The sequence below is a fragment of the Diabrotica virgifera genome, chromosome 4 (genome assembly GCF_917563875.1).
Source record: "Diabrotica virgifera virgifera chromosome 4, PGI_DIABVI_V3a".
Lineage (NCBI taxonomy): Eukaryota > Metazoa > Arthropoda > Insecta > Coleoptera > Chrysomelidae > Diabrotica > Diabrotica virgifera.
The window spans coordinates 110,883,445-110,907,743 of NC_065446.1; the positions used below are offsets into that span (position 1 = coordinate 110,883,445).

The 24,299-nt window shown below is 32.3% G+C and overlaps 1 protein-coding gene across 1 annotated transcript in view; it reads left to right on the top strand.

Moving 5' to 3' along the window:
• Positions 1-2,568: 2,568 nt before the first annotated feature.
• The window catches only part of LOC114341076 (melanoma receptor tyrosine-protein kinase), a 735,210-nt gene continuing 713,479 nt past the window's right edge, over positions 2,569-24,299 (top strand). Inside the window, exon 1 of the mRNA XM_050649582.1 lies at positions 2,569-2,782. Coding sequence (XP_050505539.1) covers positions 2,731-2,782 — 52 coding nt within the window. The 5' untranslated portion in view covers positions 2,569-2,730. The remainder of the gene's footprint in view (positions 2,783-24,299) is intronic.

Below are 24,299 nucleotides of genomic sequence, written 5' to 3' on the forward strand. Positions count from 1 at the left end.
GCGTCAAAAAAACTGGTACAAGTCTTATAACCGAAAATCGTGTTTTTCTAGTTGTGTAAATTGGTCTTGTTACATATGTCATTCTTATTTCTAGGCAACGTTGCCAGTTCAACTAAACTATTATATCAAACCAGCTAAAAGCAGGGCTGTGCGGCAGACCGCAAGTTTTTAGTATGTTTACTAAAAATTAAAACAACATCGAGCATTCTCGATTAGTCAGTCACATTTATTTAAACATGCATCCTAAAAAATTCTCTTATTAATTTTGTAATATTCCATCATCTCATTAAGTACCCATAAATTAATTCGTGTTCTATTATAATTTATGACAGATATGACATGAATGACAGATATTGACTCTAGACATGACACTAAATTATTACGTTTAATTTAAAATCGAGAAGTGTGAAGGGTTTCTCGTAAAGTGTAGCACAAAACTCTTTTAGAGCTGTGGGATTCTAATCAATAAAACACACGGAAAAATTAAAATTTTAAATTAATACAAAATGAATAACTTTAACAGTGAACAAGTGTGGAACTTAAATTTTTGTATTACAATAAAATTCGAAACTGCTGAAATATTAAGGACATAGGTGGAAAATGTCGCCTGTCAAAATGTTCAATGTGTTTTATAATGTATTCATTTTTTTCGAATCATGAAAAATATAATAAATATTTTTGAAAAATTTAAACGCAGAATGGAAGATTACATTATTACTGAGGGCCGAAAGTCCCTGAAAACTTCTATGTTTATTTTATTAAGTTACAGGGGGAAAATAAAGAGAAAATTTAGTGACGTTTAATTGCAAATATTTCATTCAAAACTCAACTCATTTAACTCAACCGTCTCTCTGGATATTAAATTTATTAGATAAGGTATTTTGTTGTTAATGATAAAAATAATACCTGTCTAAAATTTTTATACCGAATGGTGAATTGGAAAACGGGCCATATTCAATGTATAATTTTAAAATGTAGAATTCCTGCGTCCCTAATTATTTTATATCAAAACACATAAACAACTATTTCTAGAGGATTAAAATCTGTATTGAAAACAACTGTTAAAATTGTTCTACGAATTAAACATATTCCAAAATTTTGTGAAAATATAATAATTTTTCACAGAAATACGCCAAAGTTAGGCCACACACATTACCATAATGTTTATCGGTTGCGTTCGGTCACAGTGAAGTTATTATAAATATTGACAATTTGAACTGTCAAAATTTTTATTTTATCATTTCTTGTTTAAAAAATAATAAAATTGATAAGATAGCTTCAATTGAGGAGAAAGTAATAATAATAAAGATGTTTTATTCAGTCAATAATGTGCGAACAATCAGGTAAATAATAACGTGGGCCTAACTTTTACACACATACCTACTGTGGCAAATGTAGGTATTTTTCAAAAAGTTCGAATGTGTTTAAATCCTAGAACAATTCTAGCTCTTGTTTTTAATACAGATTTTAATCCTCTACAAATAGCTTCTCATGACTTTTGTTGTAAAATGATTAGGGAAGCAGGAATTTAACAGTTTAGAATTTAACATTGAGTTACCTATGGCCCGTTTTACGATTCACCACCATGATTTTTGAACGTTATTTTTTGTATTTAGATTTAGTGCAATTCCATTATCTGTGCTGGCAACAACGCCTTGATTCACGAGCCATTGTGTCCAGTCTGAACACAGGTTTACATTGGGAAAAAAAAAGTGTACCAGTTTTTTTTGACGCGAAGTGTATATGTGTTGTTAGTTTATTGTCTATATTTTCTCTGGTTATATTTTTATTGCTATTTTGCATAAGCAATAGATCCGTCTTTGTAATTTTGTTTGTTGGATATATTCCTTAAAATGTCAAATTCGAATGTAAGTTTATTTTTGTAAATAAATAGTAATAATTAGTAGAAATAAATAATTTTCATGTGCCTACACCTTTAAAAAGTAGTAAGAATTTTAATACCTAATCGTTATTACGATTAATAAATTAATAGATTAATAGATTATTATTTAATAATCTAATAATAACGTTATTACATTACTCAAAAGTTGGTTTTCAAAATAACTTTCTAATTAATAATTTATAGAAATAACCTCAAAAAACAGAAAACAAATTTTAAGCAAAGGCTTAAACCAAGTCCCGCGCGAGCTTAAAATTATTTGGTTTAAGCCTAGGCTTAAGCCTCAAATTGAAGTGGAAATACAGGCAACTAAGCTTAAGCAAAGGCTTAAAGTAAGCTTTGGCTTAAGTGAGGTTGGAAATACCGGCCCTAAGACTACCTAGTTCAAAATATATTTAGTAATATATTTAGTAAATTAGTGACGTCCGCCTCAATGCATCTTTGCTGTATATATTTACAGCTGCACAGTTAGCTGATGAATACCGGCAATTTGAAACTTAAACTTCTTTCCCATGTCAAAGCTGTTTAAAAAACGAAGCTTTTAAAAGTTTTCGCCAGTGCTGTTGCACCAACCGCAGACAAAAACTTCGTTCTTCGCAACTCCTGCGAGCACAAGCGCAATGGCGGTCCAACAGGACTAGCAGGATTCTAACGTTCCGACGCTCACTTCACTGTCTGACTCGCTTTAAAGCTCCGTTGAGGCTTTCGAATAAGCACCGAAAGCTTTGTTTTGGCGGCAAATTTTGCGGTCGCGTGACTCGGGTATATTTGTTTATTGAGTTTTTTTATGTAATGACGTGAATAACTTTAGACAATTCACCGTTGGAATTATGAAGGACATTTTTGTGGTATGGATTTTTGCTATTCAGGCCTATTGTGGCGGTAAGTTTCTAAGATGTACATGATAAGAAACAGGTGGAATAATTAAGGGTTAAAATAACCTATGACCTTTGATTTTATTTTTAAAAATAATGTAACGAAGGATCTTATTAACTTATGCAGGCTAGATAATTGTTTACAGTAGAATATTTTATTTTAAGTAGAATGGTTTATTTAAAATCTTAATTGTATTTGGATATAAAAATTATTCCTGCATAATTTAAAATATATGCATAATTAGTCCAGAGAAATAATATTTTTCTTGTGACACGTCCCCCTCCAGGCCGAAACCAAATTTTTTGAATATTATGGACATCTATATTAATAACATATATATGTTTCCTGCAGCCGATTTTGATGATATACATAGTTATAAACAAATCAATATCAAAAAAAGGTAAATTTTAGCTTTTTTCGTCTATTACTAAGAAATGAAGCATTCTAAACAAATTTGAGAATAAGAAACTCATAAACCATATAAAAAACTTCAATATGGCGTTTGCTGAATAGATCTATCCTTATTTGTTGCTTAGAAAATTGCAAAATAAGTCATAAATTTTGAGATTATATAAATGTTCATAACTTATGTAAAAATTAAGTTACAACCTTCTTGTTACAAGGAATGCTGATAATTCTTGTGTTTCTTCTTCTTCTTTCTCATAATCCTTAGTGCCCTTCAGGGCGTCGGATAAATTCTTGTGTTTAAATAATATTTTAAATTTTAAAGCAATTGGTCAAATAGTTTAAAAGTTATTTAATTTGTTTACCCCAAATTCATTTTTTTGCAACACTATAAGTCAGAAAATTATTAGGTTACAATAATACTTCGGACAGTTTATGAGAGAAGAACATTTATACCATTAACGTAATTTAAAAAAATGACAAAAAGTAATTTTAAACAGTGTAAAATTATTTTGCAAATACATATCGATTTTTTGCTTCCTTATAAACAATTAGAATAACTTTTTAACCGTTACCCGTTAAAAAATCATTTTTTCATACTTAGAAAGACTGAATTTTTATACACATTTAGCAAGAAATCAATTATTGTCCTAGAACAATTAGGGACGAAGTTAGCACCCCTCCCTTTTTTAATTCACACGTTCTTGCAAAATAATTTTGAAATATTTAGAATTATTTTTTGTCATTTTTTTTAATTAAATGAATAGTCTAAATCTTCTTCTTTCATAAACTATCCAAAGTATTAATGTAACTTCATCACTTTCTGACTTATAGTCTTTAAAAAAAATTAATTTGGGATAAACAAATTAAATAACTTTTAAATTATTCGACCAATTGCTTTGAAATTTAGGGTACGATTTAAGACTTATAAGATTTAGACCAGAAGTCTCAGCCCTCCGTGTAATAAAAAGGTTATAAGTTAATTTTTACATAAGTTATGAATATTTATAAAAACTCAAAATTTATGATTTATTTTGCAATTTTCTAAGCAACCAATAAGGACAGACATATTCAGCGAACGCCGTATTGAAGCTTACTCTTACTCTTCTTACGCTCTTATTGAAGCTTACTTCTTACTCTCAAATTTGTTTAAAATACTTAACTTTTTGGTAATAGACGAAAAAAGCAAAAATTTACCGTGTTTTGATCTTTATTTGTTTATAACTATGTATATCATTAAAATCGGCTGCCAGAAACATATAGGTTATTTATACAGTGCTAGTCAAAAGTCCGTACCCCCCCTCATATCTTTTGAACGGTTATACCAATAATAGTGAAATTTGGAGGGAGGAAATAAACGGACGTAAGCTTCTGAACTAGTCATGACAGGTGACGTAATAGTGACAGATGACGTTACAGAGCCACTGTGACCGATAATTTTAAATGGGACCTTATGGCAAGTGATAACTCGTTTGAAAGGTATTGAAAATACCTATTCAGTTATACTAATTTTTTTTGAGTTTAAGCTAATTTTGATGAATAAATGAAATAAATATAAAATTGTAGTTTCGCATTTAATTAATAAAAATTCAAAATTCCGCCTATGATTACTTGTCAAACAGGTTGACGTTGACGTAAAAACTACTAGACAATTCAAAAACGTCAACTTTTCTGACAAAAAATCCATAGACGGACATTTGAATTTTTATTAATTAAATTCAAAACTACAATATTATATTTATTTAATTTATTCACCAAAATCCAAATTAACTTAAACCCAAAAAAATTAGTGTGACTGAATAGGTATTTTAAATACCTTTCAAACGAGGTATCACTTACCATAAGATCCCATTTAAAATTATCGGTCACAGTGGCTCTGTAACGTCATCTGTCACTATTACGTCACCTGTCATGACTAGTTAAGAAGCTTACGTCCGTTTATTTCCTCCCTCCAAATTTCACTATTATAGGTGTAACCGTACAAAAGATAAGAGGGGGGGTACGGACTTTTGACTAGCACTGTATAGATGTCCATACTACTCAAAAAATTTGATTTCGGCCTGGAGAGGGTTGTGTCACCAACAGGATATTTTTTTTCCTTATTTCTCTGAACTAAATAATATTTTAGTTAATTTTGTTTTTTAACGTGTCCACAGTAACATATTTATAGTTCCATCGTTTTGGTGGTCATCCCACTAATAGTTTTCCTATTGCCAAACTGCCTCTTTCCATCTTTACTACTCGATTGTTGTCATTGGGCTTATATGATCGGTCCTTTCTCTTAACCAGTCCCTGCTCTTCTCCATCTTGCATCTCTGTCGTATATTTGTTGTTCTAACTCTGTCCCATAGTGTCTTACCATCGATTTTTATAAGGGTTTTCTAAGTCATTATTGGTCTGATTATTGTTTTGTAAAATCTGTTTGCTCAATTCACTTGATCTTCCACTTCTGTTTCGAGCTTTCCGTAGCTAGATAGTGTGATGTCAATGTATTTAAACTCCATAAGTTGTTATATTTTCTGACCCCCCAACTCTAATTAACGTCTTATTAGACTTCCAGTTATAACCATGCATTTTGTCTTTTTTAGAGACATCGACATGTTAAGTGTTCTGGCGGTTATATTAAATTGGTGTAGCATACGTTGTAAATTAATCATCTTTACTTTTAGAGATTAGTATTGCATCGTTTACATAGCAGATTATTTAAGTTGTTTTCTCTCATTTGATATCCTTTTTTTAGTTCTTATTTTTTTATTATTTTCTTATAGTCCTTTATTTAAACAATAAAGGACTCAGGGAATTCCCCTGTCTTATCTCATTTCCAGCTTCAATTAAGTCAGTTAGTTCATCTTCTACTTTTACTTTTATTGTATTTTACAACAAATTTACATACAACAAATTGATTATTTCCTCTAAGTCGATCCTGTCAAACGCCTTCTGAAGGCCCGCTCAACATAAATAGGCCAATGTGTTTTATTCTAATGATTCCTATTGACTTGCCTCATTAAAATTTTATAGCGTTGGTGCATAATCTTCCCGACCTAAAGCCTTGTTGTTCTTCTGCCCATGTTATAATTTCATTCAGTTTGTTTGTTATCACTTTGGTTGTTAATTTTAATATTGTGTTTAATAAGTTAATTCCTGTGTAATTCTCCGGGTCCAATTTGTCTCCCATTTTGAAGAGACGTATTTGGATGCGTGATCTCCATTCTTGCGGTATTCCCTTTTGTAGTATTATATTTTGTATTAGATTTAAGAGTTGTTTGATCAGATCTTGTCCCCCGTACCTTGGGAGTCCATTCAGTATTCTGTCTTGTCCTGGTGACTCTCTATTTTTTAATTTCCTTAATACTTCCTTTGCCTCTCTCTCCTCAATGTTTATTTCTTCGTTTGCCGTAACTTCAGGCATTGGTGGTTCATTATCGTCACCTATAGTAAATAGAGATCATAAGTAGTCTGCCCATGTTTCCTTCTGACTGTGTTTCGTTATTATTAGTTCGTGCATCTCTTCTCTTATTTGTTCGATTTATTCGTTCTCTATAAAAATTTTCGTTGTAAATTTCAGGGTAGTACTAGCGAATTATCATCTCTGTAGTGTTCTAGTTTTTTCTTATCTTGCTTTTGTTCATTATCGTTCTTTCCTGGTGTCTTATAATTTTGTTAATTAATGTTTTTTGGCAACATGAGTAACAAAGTCTTTTTTATACTTCATGCTTACTTTCGTGAACTTCTTCGTTTATGGTAATTTCTAGTCTTGTAGGTTCCAACGTCATTTGTTGTCCCTCTGTATAGTGATGAGAGCGCTAATAACCGGGAAAAATAACGAAAAGATTAAAAACATAATACATTGTGCAATAAAAGGAGATGAAACTATTAGAGGTAGAAATTATCGATATAAAAGTATAAATTAACATTATATTACATAGTTTCCCACCTTTAGAGGTCTGTGGCAGGAGTGTTTTATAAAATTCTCCTGTAACAGTGACAGTTACCATATTCCTCCCATACGTCTAAAGGTGGGAAACTATGTAATGTAATGTTAATTTTTACGTTTATATCGATAATTTCTACCTCTAATAGTTTCATCTCTTTTTATTTCATAATGTATTATGTTTTCCATCTTTTGCGTTATTTTGCCGGTTACTAGCGCGCTCATCATTGTAAAATATTTCATAGGCATACCTACATAATCGCATCGAGAATCGACAGGCCTGTTAAATGAAAAAAAAATTTCAATGATACTCCCGGTAAATGAAAATCATCCTCTTGTACGAATTAAATAATAGTAGCCATAATATTTTGAAATAGGTTTTTGATCACATACATCATTTTGTATTTTAGAAAATATGTTTATAAAAGAACCAAACGTAAATATTTGTACATGGGAATTATCACAATATTGGAATGTAGAAAAAGCTTTAATAAATTCCATTGCCATGGAAATGATGAATATTATTTTCATTGAATAATCCCACATAGTATCTTTTTCACTGTTTTTAAAATTTTAGTTTTATCCATAAATATGTCATATTTTAGTAGGGAAGACAAGTATGCTAAATTTACAGTTAATCGAGCGCAATGGGTCCTATTGGGTGGGAAGATTAGGTCCTAAAACCAAAAAAGTTAATTAAAGGTTTTCAATTTGGTGGGGGCTTTCCATTTTTTAATCTAATTTTCCATTTCTAACAATCGATTTTTCCGATTATAGCGCTATCTATCCATATTTCGAAAACATGTCTCGAATAAAAGTGGCTTATTTTTACGTAAGGAACCAAATGTGCAGTCAAAAATGGGGCCTCCTATTTAAGACTTTAAACTAACCCCCACCCCACTTCAGTGTGTAGTCGTCTTTGATTTAGTCGATAGATTTCCAAAAGAAAAACATTGAACACCTATTTTTCAAAAAAAAAAAGACTAAGTTTTTCAACCTAATAAAAATATTTGTAAATTAAATATTTTTAAAAGATTTTTAATTGAAAAACTTTATTGGCCCATTTCCTGGTGACAACCTCCAAGGCTTCTACAATATGCAAGCACATGGATGCTGCAGTGAAGACTAAAGGGAAGGAATTCTACACTATGCAATTCACAACCCCCGTCTGCAGCATGGTAAAGTTCCAACGGAAAATGGACCTAGTTACTCTATAGGAGTAATACTAATATAAAAATACTCTAATATAATATAAAAATATAAAAAACTTAGTCTTTTATTTAGCAGATGCCGCTAGGCACCCACTACCATCTCGTCAGTTGCGGTGGGAGATGGATATGTCGAAAATTTTTACCTGGGCCAGAGAAAAGCAGCCTATGCAGTCTCTGATGAACCTCTAACAAGAGGTGAAATCGTCGATAAGAGTGCTGGCTGCACTCTCTGATCTGAGTGAAAATTAAGACAGTTTTGGTTTCGCACCGCAACTGAATGAATAAAAATGGTATACATTATTTTTATATTAGTATTACTCCTATAGAGTAACTAGGTCCATTTTCCGTTGGAACTTTACCATGCTGCAGACGGGGGTTGTGAATTGCATAGTGTAGAATTCCTTCCCTTTACTCTTCACTGCAGCATCCATGTGCTTGCATATTGTAGAAGCCTTGGAGGTTGTCACCAGGAAATGGGCCAATAAAGTTTTTCAATTAAAAATCTTTTAAAAATATTTAATTTACAAATATTTTTATTAGGTTGAAAAACTTAGTCTTTTTTTTTTTGAAAAATAGGTGTTCAATGTTTTTCTTTTGGAAATCTATCGACTAAATCAAAGACGACTACACACTGAAGTGGGGTGGGGGTTAGTTTAAAGTTGTCACCAGGAAATGGGCCAATAAAGTTTTTCAATTAAAAATCTTTTAAAAATATTTAATTTACAAATATTTTTATTAGGTTGAAAAACTTAGTCTTTTATTTAGCAGATGCCGCTAGGCACCCACTACCATCTCGTCAGTTGCGGTGGGAGATGGATATGTCGAAAATTTTTACCTGGGCCAGAGAAAAGCAGCCTATGCAGTCTCTGATGAACCTCTAACAAGAGGTGAAATCGTCGATAAGAGTGCTGGCTGCACTCTCTGATCTGAGTGAAAATTAAGACAGTTTTGGTTTCGCACCGCAACTGAATGAATAAAAATGGTATACATTTTATTTTTATTTTTATTTATTTTTTTTTACCTATTTTTCAGTTTTTTTCATCTGATGTTCATTTCGCCAAATATCGGAGGTTCCTATTTAAAATTTTATAGTTATCCCTCACCCCTCTTCGTGGGGGCTCGTATTTGGTATCATTCGATAGATTTTTGAAAAATATTAAAAAGTATTTTTTAATCTTTCGATCTTACTCTCATTTCGCGAAATATTCGCTTTATTTTCGTAAAACTTTGTGACTCACCCATTTCCTTACACCCGACTCAAATTGTTAGAATTTTGAAATATACACTGTTCTGCATGTACTTAACTTACCTTATCTTAATCTTACAATTTCGATTTTTTCTAAGAATAGATTTTTTTTCGGGCCCTCCTTAACGAACTCTCCTGTATTAAGAGCTAATACATGGTAGGGGTACATTTACAGGGTACAAGGTGATTTCTTCCCATGTGATTTTCTGACGCGCTCGAGTAACTGCAAAAATACTCGCTTGGGCTCGCCTGTCATTTATATTTTGGTTTCTATCTATTTCATGTCAAGTTTTTTTAGATAGCTGTATAATTTTTTTTAATACTCAAACTTTTTGTATTTTAAAAGTATTTGGAAGTACATTTTAGTCTACAGGTTGATTGATTAGTGGGGTAAAGCTCAATAGCTCCGCTATAGTAATAGATAGCAATAAAAGTTAATAACAGAAATTTTAGCCACCTTTGAGCTTCACATTACAAAATTAGTTAGAATGTTACAGGGTGTTCGATAACACCGCGGCAGACCATACTTATGTTTTTTTTAAATAGAACACCCTGTATTTTATTTTATATTCGAAATTCTGTTAACTTCTTCATCACAAAAATATAAAGGTTTCTTATGTTATACAGGGTATTTACAAATTTATAACCAATATTTTATGAAAATCGTAACAAGTTCAACTCCCTGTATAAATAAAAATAAGCACAACAACAATGGTTTATTAATGGCATATTTTTTTATTTATTATCAAAATTTTCAAGAATTATTGACATTTCTAATTTTCTTTATATCAAATACAGGGTGAGTCATAACGTAAGTACATTATTTTCTCAGTAATGTTAAATAGAACACCATGTATTTTATATCATTATTAAAAAGCTACATCACCGTACTTTAATTTTTGTATAACGTTCCCTATGTCCAAATTTATTAGTTTTCGAGATATTTTCATTTTTCAGAGAAAATTATTTTAGGTGTCTTTTATCTAAATGTTAAGTAAGCCATGACTGAATTGACAATTGACGATTACTGATTTGTAGTAAATTAAGAAATAAAAATAATTTATTGGTAATACATTTTACAAAAAAGAACACAACCACAACATGCAACATTTTTGAAACAATTAAAAACTACTTTTTTATGTAAATGCAACAAATAAACAAAGAAAATTAGTAATAAACTTAAAAAAACACACGAACACAAAATACAACATTTTGTGAAGACAATTAAACACTACTTTTTTATGTACAGCTGGTTCCTAAAAAAACTGATACGACTCTTAAAGCGTATTTTGTAGAAAATTGAGCAGTGTATTTTGAAAGATAAATAGTTTATTATATACATACTGTCATTGTCACTGCCAAATCTTTAAATTTAATATATTCTCGAGTCAAGTCGTTTATTTTACTCCTTAATAATAATAAACATAATAAAAACAACCCTATTTTATGTAAAAACTATCATTTATATACTGTTTATAAAATTGCAGGAATTAAAAAAAAATATCAAAATTTAGACCTTAATAATTATCATAATTTATGAATTCACATATGTAATTGGTTGTTTGTTGTTTGTTTATTTTATTATTTGTGTGTCATATTAAATATATTATAATGTCAGATCAATTAAATACACTGCTCAAAATGATCAAATTTTACTAAGAGTCGTATCAGTTTTTTTAGGAACCAGCTGTAAATGTAATAAATAAAGAACGAAACATAATTTATCAGTAATACATTTTGCACAAAAAACATGTTTGGACAAATTAGAAGCTACTTTTAATAACATATTTTTAATATTTAATTACATAAAAGGTGTTCAAAATTACCTCCTAACACATTTATGCACGCCTAAAAACGATCATTGAATGAGCTACTTACTCTACGAAGCATTTGTAAATTAACACATCGAAATACACCTTGTACTCTATTTTTCATCTCATCCCTTGTTGTTGGAGATATTTTAAAAATTTCATTATTAACGTAACCCCAAAAAAATCAATCCAGTTTATTAAATTCTGGTGATTTGGGTGGCCACGCTACTGGTCCATTGAAAAATGAAAATATCTCGAAAACTAATAAATTTAGACATAGAAAATGTTATCTAAAAATTAAAGTACGGTACTGGTACTTTTCAGTAGTGATATAAAATACAGGGTGTTCCATTTAAAATTACTGAGAAAATAATGTACTTGCGTTTTGACTCACCATGTATATGATATAAAGAAAATTAGCAATATCAATCATTCCTGAAAATTTTGACAATACGCAAAAAATATGGCATTAACAAACCATTGCTGTTTTGCTTATTTTTATTTAGTTGAACTGGTTACGATTTTCGTATAAAATTGGTCATAACTTTGTAGATACCCTGTATAACATAACAAACCTTTATATTTTTGTGATGGAGAGGTTAACAGGATATCGAATTTAAAATAAAATATAGGTTGTTCCATTTAAAAATACATAATTTTGATCTGCCACTGTGTTATCGAACACCCTGTAACATTCTAACTAATTTTGTAATGTGAAGCTCAAAGGTGGCTAAAATTTTTGTTATTAACTTTTATTGCTATCTATTACTATAGCGGATCTATTGGGATTTACTCCACTAATCAATCACGCTGTATAGGTACTCCAGCTCTAATTTACGTCTTGATGGATTTGCTGTTATAACCATGCCATCTGTCTTTTTTTGGGTGAAATTATCATGTTAAATTTTATAGCGGTTTTAAATTGGTGCAGCATACATTGTTAATCACCTTCACTTTAAGAGGTTGTATTGCATCGTCTATGTACTTACACATACACAGCAGAATATTTTAAGTTATTTATCTTCCATTTAATATCATTTTTTTTTATTAATTATTACTTTTTTTTATTAACCCCCTCTGTGGCTCAGTGGTAAGAGCGCCTAACCTTTGGATCGAAAGTTCCGAATGGTAGTGAGTTCGAATCTCACCAGGGTCAGGAATTTTTTCATTTATTATAAATTAATAGATGAAAATATTTGCTGTCCTTGTGGGATCGGTACTCACCAGAGGGACCGCAGACGTTCGGATACAATTACCGTCTCTTTGCAAAAGACAATGACGTCGACTTTGCAAAGTAACAAGACACTTACTCAACACACACACTACACATTACACTTGAGTTAGTGATAAGTTATGCAATTACGTGGCTAATGGTTCTAGTTCTAAACCAAGGCCAGAATCAGCGAAAAAAAAACTTTTTTATTATTTCATTCATGATGAGTCTGCACAATAGAGAATTTCCCTGTCTTATCTCATTGTCAGCTTCAATTGGGTCTTCTTCTTAGGTTAGATCTTCTTCTGCTTTTACTTTTACTTTGTTGTTTTGGGTAGATATTTTCGATCGTTTTGATTATTCCTCTAGGTATCCCTCTTGCGTAAAATGAGTGGATTAAGCCCTTTAATTTGAGCCCATTAAATGCCTTCTTAAGGTGCACAAAACATAAATATGCCGGTTTGTTATATTTTAATTTCTATTGACTTCTCTTGAACCTGCCTCATTAACTCATTATCAATATAGCGTCGGTGCATGATCTTCCCCATCTAAAACCTTGTTGTTCTTCTTCTAGTATTACACATAATTCCATTAAGTTTCTTTTTTATCACTTGTTGTTAGTTTTAGTGTTGTAGGTATTAGATTCCTTAATCTCCATTTTTATGGTATTCTGTTTTGTTCTATTTTGGATTAGTTTTAATAGTTGCTTGTTCAGATCTCATCAGATCTGGTTTGGTCAGTTTGGTGATTTTCTATCTATTAATTTCCTTAATGCTTCCTTAACCTCTTCCTCCTAAATGCTTATTTCTTCGTTTGTCAACAGTTCGGGTATGCTGATTAATTCTTGTCACTATTAGCAAATAGGGTTTGAAAGTAGATCATGTTTTCCTCTGAATGTGTCTTGTTTTTATTAGTTTGTTCATTTTTTTCTAAATCGTGTTCCATCTGTTTTGAGAAGCTCTGCCAGTGATGTTTTTATTTGTCTGACTTACATATTCGTTTCATTTCTAATTCATTAATAGTAGTTGTCTGCTCGTTTGTTGTGTTCTGTATTGTAAAAAGGCTTTTTCCTTTTCTTCACTTGGGATACATTTCGATTCCCAAATTTTGCAGACGTTTTGCTGCCTCTTCCCGCTCGTCGATCTGGACTTTTTTCCTATTACCATCACGGAAAAAAACGAAATGAAAACAAGACGTGCAGAAAATAGTTATTTTCCATACTAGTGCGGAAAGTGATACTTTCACGCAAGAGACCGCCGTTGACCCGAACGACGCGATAGCGGAGATCGGGCAAGAAGTCGAGTGCGGGGAAGACACTTTCCGCATGAGTTAGGAACAATATTTTTTCTAGGGCCGTACGTTTGAAAAAAAAAAATACAAAAATAGAGTTAATTCAACTTTTATTTAGGAGTGAAAATACACAAATTAATTCTTTGACAAGGTTGTCAAAACCAAACTTTCAATATAATGGGTTACCACGACGAAGATGACGACAATTCAAAACCATTGTAATTGTCTACTGATTTGACTTTTAAATATTATGTCAAAATAATTTTTTCTATGGATGCTATACAATGTGCAACTTCTCTTACTACTTACATTCATTCAAAACGAACAACTTCTCAGGCTGTGAGAAAAGTCGGCCATTGCAGTGAGAAATATTTTATCACGGATTCCATACGTAGAATCGTGGTTTCTATGGCAACATGCACAATACAAACATAAATATTATTGTCAAATAAAATGTGTCAAATCAAAATTTACAAGGAATTACCTTTCCAAACTGTTTAAATATAACTGGTAACTATAATTTAAAATAAATAAAAGTATATAAATATTAAGAATATTAAATATTACCCACATATGTATACAATATGTATTTTATTTAATTTTTGGCATATAATCTACATAAAAGCACCTACATTATTTAATTTTGAAGTTTGAACTCTTGACAAAAACGCATCCGTAGAAAAATTACAGTGTAGAACACGTGAGAAAATGACATATTTCTCCCTCGCTTGATTTGAGGCACTCGCCTCGTGCCTCGGCTCGTGCCAACAAATTTCTGCGCTCGTGAGCAATATGTCTTTTTTCTCTCTTGTTGTACAATATACTATTATTTCATCGAATTATTGCGTTAATTTCATAAAAACCTGGACACAATAAGATACATTTGAAATAAATTAGTAAATAATGTCTAAATATTGGTTTATTGCATGTATTATAGTATATTATAATGCCATATTAAAAGGTATTCTACTTTCCCGCACGCCATGCGGGAAAGTGCAACTTTCGGAAACGAAATGCGTGCGCGAAAGTGGTTGTTTTAGCACGGCCGTAGAAAATAGTATATTGTGCAACAAGTGAGAAAAAAGACATATTTATCACGAGCGCAGAAGTTTGTTGGCACGAGCCGAGGCACGAAGCGAGGGCCGCAAATCAAGAGAGGGAGAAATATGGCATTTCCTCATGTGTTGTACACTGTACTTTTTCTATGGATGCGGTTTTGTCAAGAGTTCAAATTTCAAAATTAAATAATTTAGGTACTTTTAGGTATATTATATGCATAAATTGAAATAAAACACGTATACATGTAGGTATTTAATATTCTTAAGATTTATATATTCTTGTTCTCATGATCATTTTTCAGTGTGTCATTAATTATGACGTCATATACTGTATTGGGTGTGTCGAGACTTATTTCATGTAATTATTGACGAATCTGACAGATGCCAGAATCGTACTTAGCCATAGGTGAAAAGCTTGTGGAATTAAACTAATTAGTAATTTAGTAGATTTGATTTTTACACAATATGTTAACATGTAGGTATTTTTTATAAAGGAGAATAAAATTAAAAAGTAAACAATACTTTTCATTAAATTTATAAATATGGACATTAAAAAATGACACAAAACTATCCATAAACTGTGTTTTTATCTTCTTCTCTAGGTGCTGTCTCCGCTTCAAAAGTTGGCAATCATCAGAGCGATCTTTATTTCTGAAACCGCAGCTCTAAATAATTCATTGTTATTACATCCAAACCAGTTCCTAAGGTTCTTCAGCCATGAGTTACGTCTACTTACTATAGATCTTTTTCTTGCATAATAACCTGGAGTATTAGAATATATTTATTCTAACGAACTAAATTCTAAACCAAAATACAAAACTAACTTTTAACGAACTAAATTCTAAACCAAAACACAAAATAATGCACAAAAACGTTATGAAACACAAGGGAAGTCGAATTCGAAATTTCAAAATGACAGGTACACAAAATACTGACCTGACAAATAACCGTCACTTGACTCTTTTACACTTCTAAAAAATGGCCAAAATGGACGAAGTGTTCGTCAAATGTTCGTAATACGTGTATTTGTATGTCTATTAAGCTAGAAAGACCATTTCATAAGGGAGCCATGAAACACACCCCATATTTTTTTGCTATTTTATTGCTAATTTATTACGCAAATTAAAAATGTATTGCTTCATCCCCTTCAGAGAAACAGGTGGCCATTCCAGCTTAATATTAAGCTAGAAAGGCCAACATTCATATATCCGGAACGAAAGTAGATAGAGAGTTGCTTCCGGTGGCCTATTTTATTGCTAATTAATTGCTAATTTATTACGCAAAACAAAAATTTATTGCTTCATCCCCTTCAGAGAAACAGGTGGCCATTCCAGCTTAATATTAAGCTAGAAAGGCCAACATACATATATCCGGAACGAAAGTAGATAGAGAGTTGCTTCCAGTGGCCTATTTTATTGCTAATTAATTGCTGAAAGATTGAGTTTACAAGAATTTACAAACTCACCCCCTTCAACCCCTACCGATATCATCATTCCCCGGAATCCGCAAAAAGTGAAAATAACCAGTTTAAAGAGCTAAACCAAGTATGTATTTTTTGCTTATTCATTGCTACAGGTCTAAGCCAAAAATGAATTTTTTGCTTCCTCCCCTAACGAGCCACAATGGCTACTGCGGTTTAATACTTAAGGCTACAATACTCAACACTCCTATTTCAGGAAAGAAAGCAGATAGAGGGTCGTTTCTGGAGGCATATTTAATTTTTAATTAACTGCTGAAAGATGGGGTATACCAGAATTTACAAACTCACCCCCTCCAACCCCTACCGTTATCATCGTTCCACGGATTTCACAAAGAGTGAAAATAATCAGTTTAAAAACTTAAAACCAAGTGGGTACTTTTTTCTAATTAAGAGCTGCAGGTCTACGCCAAAAACCATTTTTTTGCTTCATCCCCTAACGAGAAACAATGGCTACTGCGGTTTGATCCTTATGCTACAATACCCAACACTCCTATTTCAGGAACGAAAACAGATAGAGGGTCGTTTCCAGCGGCATATTTTATTGCTAATTAATTTCTGAAAGATATGGTATACAACAATTTGCAAACACACCCCCTCCAACCCCCACCGTTGTTCTCATTCCCCAGATTTCACAGAAAGTCAAAATTACTAGTTTAAAAACCTATGACCAAGTGGGTATTTTTTTCCTAAGCAACTGCTGCAGGTCTACACCAAAAACGATTTTATTGCTTCATCCCCTAACGAGCAACAATGGCTAATGCGGTTGAATACTACAACACTCAATTCTCCTGTTTCAGTAACGAAAACATATTAAGCGTCGCTTCTGGCGGCCTATTTTATTATTAATTAATTGCTTATTTATTACGCAAATTACAAATTTATAGCTTCAACCCCTTCAGAGAAACAGGTGGCAATTCTAGCTTAATATTAAGTTAGAAGAGCCAACATTCATATTTCTGGAAAGAAAGTAGATAGAGAGTAGCTTTCGGCGGTATATTTTATTGCTAATTAATTGCTGAAAGATTAGGTATACCAGAATTTACAAACTCATCCCGTCCAACCCCTACCATTGTCATCGCTCAACGGATTTCACAGAAAGTGAAAATTACCAGTTTAAAAATCTAAGACCAAGTGGGTATTTTTTTCCTAAGCAACTGCTGCAGGTCTACGCCAAATTTGATTTTATCGCTTCATCCCCTAACCAGTTAACATGGCTACTGCGGTTGAATACTTAAGCTACAACACTCAATTCTCCTATTTCAGTAACGAAAGCAGATAGAGGGTCGCTCTATCTGCTTTCGTTCTTGAAATAGGAGTGTTAGGTATTGTAGCTTAAGAATTAAACCGCAGTAGCCACTGTTTCTCGTTAGGGGATGAAGCAAAAAATTGGTTTTTGGCGTAGACCTGCAGCCGTTAATTAGAAAAAAATACCCACTTGGTTTTAAGTTTTTAAACTGATTATTTTCACGCTTTGTGAAATCCGTGGAACGATGATAACGGTAGGGGTTAGAGGGGGTGAGTTTGTAAATACTGGTATAACCCATCTTTCAGCAATTAATTAAAAATTAAATATGCCGCCAGAAGCGACCCTCTATCTGCTTTCTTTCCTGAAATAGGAGTGTTGAGTTTTGCAGCCTTAAGTATTAAACCGCTGCGCTGCAGCCATTGTGGCTCGTTAGAGGAGGAAGCAAAACATTCATTTTTGGCTTAGACATGTAGTAATTAATGAGCAAAAAATACGTACTTGGTTTTAGCTCTTTAAACTGGTTATTTTCACTTTTTGTGGATTCCGGGGAATGATGATAACGGTAGGGGTTGAAGGGGGTGAGTTTGTAAATTCTTGTAAACCCAATCTTTCAGCAATTAATTAGCAATAAAATATGCCGCCGGAAGCTACCCTATATCTACTTTCGTTCCGGAAATATGAATGTTGGCTATTCTAGCTTAATATTAAGCTGAAATGGCCACCTGTTTCTCTGAAGGGGATGAAGCAATAAATTTTTGTTTTGCGTAATAAATTAGCAATTAATTAGCAATAAAATAGGCCACCGGAAACAACTCTCTATCTACTTTCGTTCCGGATATATGAATGTTGGCCTTTCTAGCTTAATATTAAGCTGGAATGGCCACCTGTTTCTCTGAAGGGGATGAAGCAATAAATTTTTGTTTTGCGTAATAAATTAGCAATTAATTAGCAATGAAATAGGCCACCCGAAGCAACACTCTATCTACTTTCGTTCCGGATATATGAATGTTGGCCTTTCTAGCTTAATATTAAGCTGGAATGACCACCTCTGAAGGGGATGAAGCAATAAATTTTTGTTTTGCGTAATAAATTAGCAATTAATTAGCAATAAAATAAGCCGCCGGAAGCAACTCTCTATCTACTTTCGTTCCGGATATATGAATGTTGGCCTTTCTAGCTTAATATTAAGCTGGAATGGCCACCAGTTTCTCTGAAGGGGATGAGGCAATAAATTTTTGTTTTGCGTAATAAATTAGCAATTAATTAGCAATAAAATAGACCACCGGAAGCAACTCTCTATCTACTTTCGTTTCGGATATATGAATGTTGGCCTTTCTAGCTTAATATTAAGCTGGAATGGCCACCTGTTTCTCTGAAGGGGATGAAGCAATAAATTTTTAATTTGCGTAATAAATTAGCAATAAAATAGCAAAAAAATATGGGGTGTGTCTCATGGCTCCCTTATGAAATGGTCTTTCTAGCTTAATAGACATTGTATTTGTTTGGCTAGAAAAAACGCGCATTCTAAATATCAACGAATTAAACGTAGGTTAGGAATAGACATCTTAGGTACATAACCATTGTAATGCTGCATTATTTTTGTGTTTAATCACGGAGCTACCTCTTTTTCCGTCTCATCTAACTTAATTCATTAGAGAGAAATCGAAAAACTGTGACGCACTGAAAAATGATCATGAGAACAAGAATACTTTCGTTATTTATTTGATATTCTAATTAACAGTTATTTTTGAGCAGCTTTGAAAGGTAATTCCTGGTAAGATTTGCTTCAACACATTTTTTTGACAACATTAATTATTGTGTTTGTATTGTGTATGTTACCATGGAAACGGCAACCATATGTATGTAAACCATAGGAGAACCCGAGAGAAAAAATATTTCTCACTGCAATGGCCGACTTTTCTCACTGCCTGAGAAATTGTTCGTTTTGAATGTATGTAAGTAGTGAGAGAAGTTGCACATTGTATAGCATCCATAGGAAAAAGAAATTTAAAAAAATTCACAATGAAACTCATATTTAAAGTGCTAGATATCAATAATTTTCAAACGAAATATATTGATCAAGTTACATTTAAAAAAGATAAAACAGAGTGAGATCACAGTGGAATTTAATTAAATGGTTGAAATTCTACGTAAATGAATTTCTTTAATTAAAATTAATTATTTTAGGTCAGTGTGTCCGTATCTCGAATTTTGGTCGTGTGGTGGACGTATACGAAACAAAAAAGAAGTCTGTAGAAATGTACAGTAAATGTCCAGAAAATACGAAAGCATCACTGCAGACTTGCAGACGCTACTAAACACAATTTGTGATACTAGGTAACAGTTTGGTTTAACAATAAACATAGAGAAAACAAATGGTTATCAGTAAGAGGGGTAAAGTCATATTAAGGATCCCAATAATAAATGAAGATATTAAACGAATGGACAAAATAAAATTCTTAGGAGTCTAGATTACGGAAGATCTAAATTCGAAGTCAGAAATTCGATGAAGAATAGAGCAATAAAGAGCAGCCTTTTTGAAGATGAGGAAACTTATAAATAACCAAAGGTTCAATCTGCAAATCTGATATCGGATGGTAAAATGTTATATCCACTCTATTATTCTTTATGGTACCGAAGCTTGGACTGTTAATGTTGACGTCATGAGGAAAGCTGTAAGTTTCTGAGACGTGGCTTTTTAGGAGAATTTTGAAAATACCATGGATCGATCATATTACGAACGAAAGGGTGTTGCATAGAATGGGAAGAGAAAGATAACTTTTGATCACCATTAAAAGGAGAAAGATAGCCTATTTGGGGACATACTTAGAAATAATAAGTACTAGTTGCTGCAGCTGATTATGAAGGGTAAAATCAAAGGGAAAATGGTCATGGTAGATGACAAATATCCAGGCTGAAAAATTTTCGCGAATGGATTGGATTAACTACACAGACACTTTTAAGAAAAGTAGAAGGTGGAGACGAATTTGAAATGGTTATAGCCAACCTTCATTAGTGGAGTAGGCACTAGAAAAGAGGAGAAGATACTATCATTATACTTTGCTATATTCATTAAGAATTACATAGAAAATGCATTAATTTAATATTGAGCCGTTGCGCGTTGGTTAAAAAGGTACTGTTTACCAAAATAGTTATTTTCCTAACTAGTGCGGAAAGTGATATATTCCCGCACGAGACTGCCGTTGACCCGAACGACGCGATAGCGGAGTTCGGGCAAGCAGTCGAGTGCGGGGAAGACACTTTCCGCATGAGTTAGGAACAATATTTTTTCTAGGGCCGTATGTTTGGAAAAAAGCCACAAAAAATAGAGTTATATCAATTTTTATTTAGAAGTGAAAATACACAAATTAATTCTTTGACAAGGTTGTCAAAACCAAACTTTCAATATAATGGGTCACCACGACGACGATATTGGTTTCCATAACGACGATTCAAAACCATTGTAATTGTCTACTGACCTGACTTTTAAATATTAGGTCAAAATAATTTTATTTCATCGACTTATCAGTAGTAATTTCACAAGAGCTCTAACATTATTGAATTTTTCCCGAGTGACACCTTGACAGTTTTAATTTCAAATTATGTCAAAGTGTCACTAGGGCAAAAATTCTATATGAATTTTAAAGATCGAGTGCAATTTGTTGCGATTATTTCATGAATAAAACTGTTCAAAACCAAAATTTTATTGTAATTTATTTATGTAAGTACAAATTAGTACAATTAAACACACAGTTGTTATAAATACTTTACGGTTGAAAGTCATCACTTTTATAATTTTTAAAACATTAATTGTCATTAATGTCACTAAATGTATTTTTTCATAGCAACGAAGGGCATCTGACGTAATATACTTGACGACGGGAAATTATCAAAAATTATCAGTCTAATTTAGATTTCTAGTAATTGCACAAGAGCTCTAAAATTCTATATTAATTTTAGAGATCGAGTGCAATTTGTTGGGATTATTTCATGAATAAAACTGTTCAAAACCAAAATTTTATTACGAGGAAAACAACGAAAAGCCCCAGATACAAAGTTTACTACTTTTTAAACAATTAGAATAATTGAAATAAAAATATAATAAACAATATTTTAAATCTAAGACTTTTCGTTAATAAACTGCTTTCTGGCTGCATCCCATATCTCCGGATTTTACAATATATAATCACATAGAGACGACGAAATAGGAGAAAGCAAATAGAGGACACTTAGGCCACGCATTTACCTTCTCTTCGTCTAGGAAAAGGACCGAAAGACAGGTTCTAAATACTCAAATACTGAGTAAAATGAAAAAGATTAAAAAGGGTTCAAGGCAGGTTTTGTTTATATTCGATTCAGAGTTGGACTACCATCTCCATATAGCAACTATTTCAGCATCCTTATGCATCATCAGTGAAGATTATGCAGTCACAACTCTGAAGGGAATACAAACATTCTGCCTCTTTTAAGGCAAAACATCGCGATGCAATGAACCCACCTTTTGAGACGCAAATCAGCGACATCTCTCGTATTACGAGGAAAACAACGAAAAGCCCCAGATACAAAGTTTACTACTTTTTAAACAATGATGCATAAGGATGCTGAAATAGTTGCTATATGGAGATGGTAGTCCAACTCTGAATCGAATATAAACAAAACCTGCCTTGAACCCTTTTTAATCTTTTTCATTTTACTCAGTTTTTGAGTATTTAGAAACTGTCTTTCGGTCCTTTTCCTAAACGAAGAGAAGGTAAATGCGTGGCCTAAGTGTCCTCTATTTGCTTTCTCCTATTTTCGTCGTCTCTACGTGATTATATATTGTAAAATCCGGAGATATGGGATGCAGCCAGAAAGCAGTATATTAACGAAAAGTCTTAGATTTAAAATATTGTTTATTATATTTTTATTTCGATTATTCAAATTGTTTAAAAAGTAGTAAACTTTGTATCTGGGGCTTTTCGTTGTTTTCCTCGTAATACGAGAGATGTCGCTGATTTGCGTCTCAAAAGGTGGGTTCATTGCATCGCGATGTTTTGCCTTAAAAGAGGCAGAATGTTTGTATTCCCTTCAGAGTTGTGACTGCATAATCTTCACTGATGATGCATAAGGATGCTGAAATAGTTGCTATATGGAGATGGTAGTCCAACTCTGAATCGAATATAAACAAAACCTGCCTTGAACCCTTTTTAATCTGTTTCATTTTACTCAGTTTTTGAGTATTTAGAAACTGTCTTTCGGTGCTTTTCCTAGACGAAGAGAAGGTAAATGCGTGGTCTAAGTGTCCTATATTTGCTTTCTCCTATTTTCGTCGTCTCTACGTGATTATATATTGTAAAATCCGGAGATATGGGATGCAGCCAGAAAGCAGTTTATTAACGAAAAGTCTTAGATTTAAAATATTGTTTATTATATTTTTATTTCAATTATTCTAATTGTTTAAAAAGTAGTAAACTTTGTATCTGGGGCTTTTCGTTGTTTTCCTCGTAATACGAGAGATGTCGCTGATTTGCGTCTCAAAAGGTGGGTTCATTGCATCGCGATGTTTTGCCTTAAAAGAGGCAGAATGTTTGTATTCCCTTCAGAGTTGTGACTGCATAATCTTCACTGATGATGCATAAGGATGCTGAAATAGTTGCTATATGGAGATGGTAGTCCAACTCTGAATCGAATATAAACAAAACCTGCCTTGAACCCTATTTAATCAAAATTTTATTGTAATTTATTTATGTAAGTACAAATTAGTACAATTAAACACACAGTTGTTATAAATATTTTACGGTTGAAAGTCATCACTTTTATAATTTTTAAAACATTAATTGTCATTAATGTCACTGAATGTATTTTTTCGTAGCAACGAAGGGAATCTGACGTAATATACTTGACGACGGGAAATTGTCAAAAATTATCAATTTAATTTAGATTTCTGTAGCTTTCTATTGGTCAGAATCTCCTATGAATGAAATAATCGCGCTAATTTCATTAAAACATGAACACAATAAGATAAATTTGAAATAAATTAGTAAATAATATCTAAATATTAGTTTATTGCCTGCATTATAATATATTATAATGCCATATTACAAGGTATTTTACTTTCCCGCACGACGTGCGATAAAGTGTAACTTTCGGAAACGAAATTCGTGCGTGAAAGTGGCTCATTTAGCACGGCCGTAGAAACAATATTTTTTTATCAGGTAATATCCTGTTGTAAGATAAATATTACCTTGTATTGGAAAAATATATATTTCATATTTTCCTATAAAGCAGAAAACGGGAACGAGAAATACATTTTCTTGGTAACAAGAATACACAATGGTCGTATGTCTTGCTGAGCGAATCCCGTCATCTCCGTTTCACTTCTTTTTGAGCCTTATTTAAAAGCCTCCTATATCAAACGAAAGCGTACGATTCTGTGAACTGTATCATACAAAAACGTCTTGATATTTATCCTAAAAGGGCGAATGAGTATTGTTAAGCAGAAAAAGTTATATTGTGATTTGAATATTTAAGATAGTATGGAAAAACATAAGAATAGTAGTTGATGCTTTACATAAAGGTGTAAACCTGTAAACTGTAAATAGCTGATTGTACAGAGTGAGTCTTAAATAAGGGACGCCTAAATTATCTATATA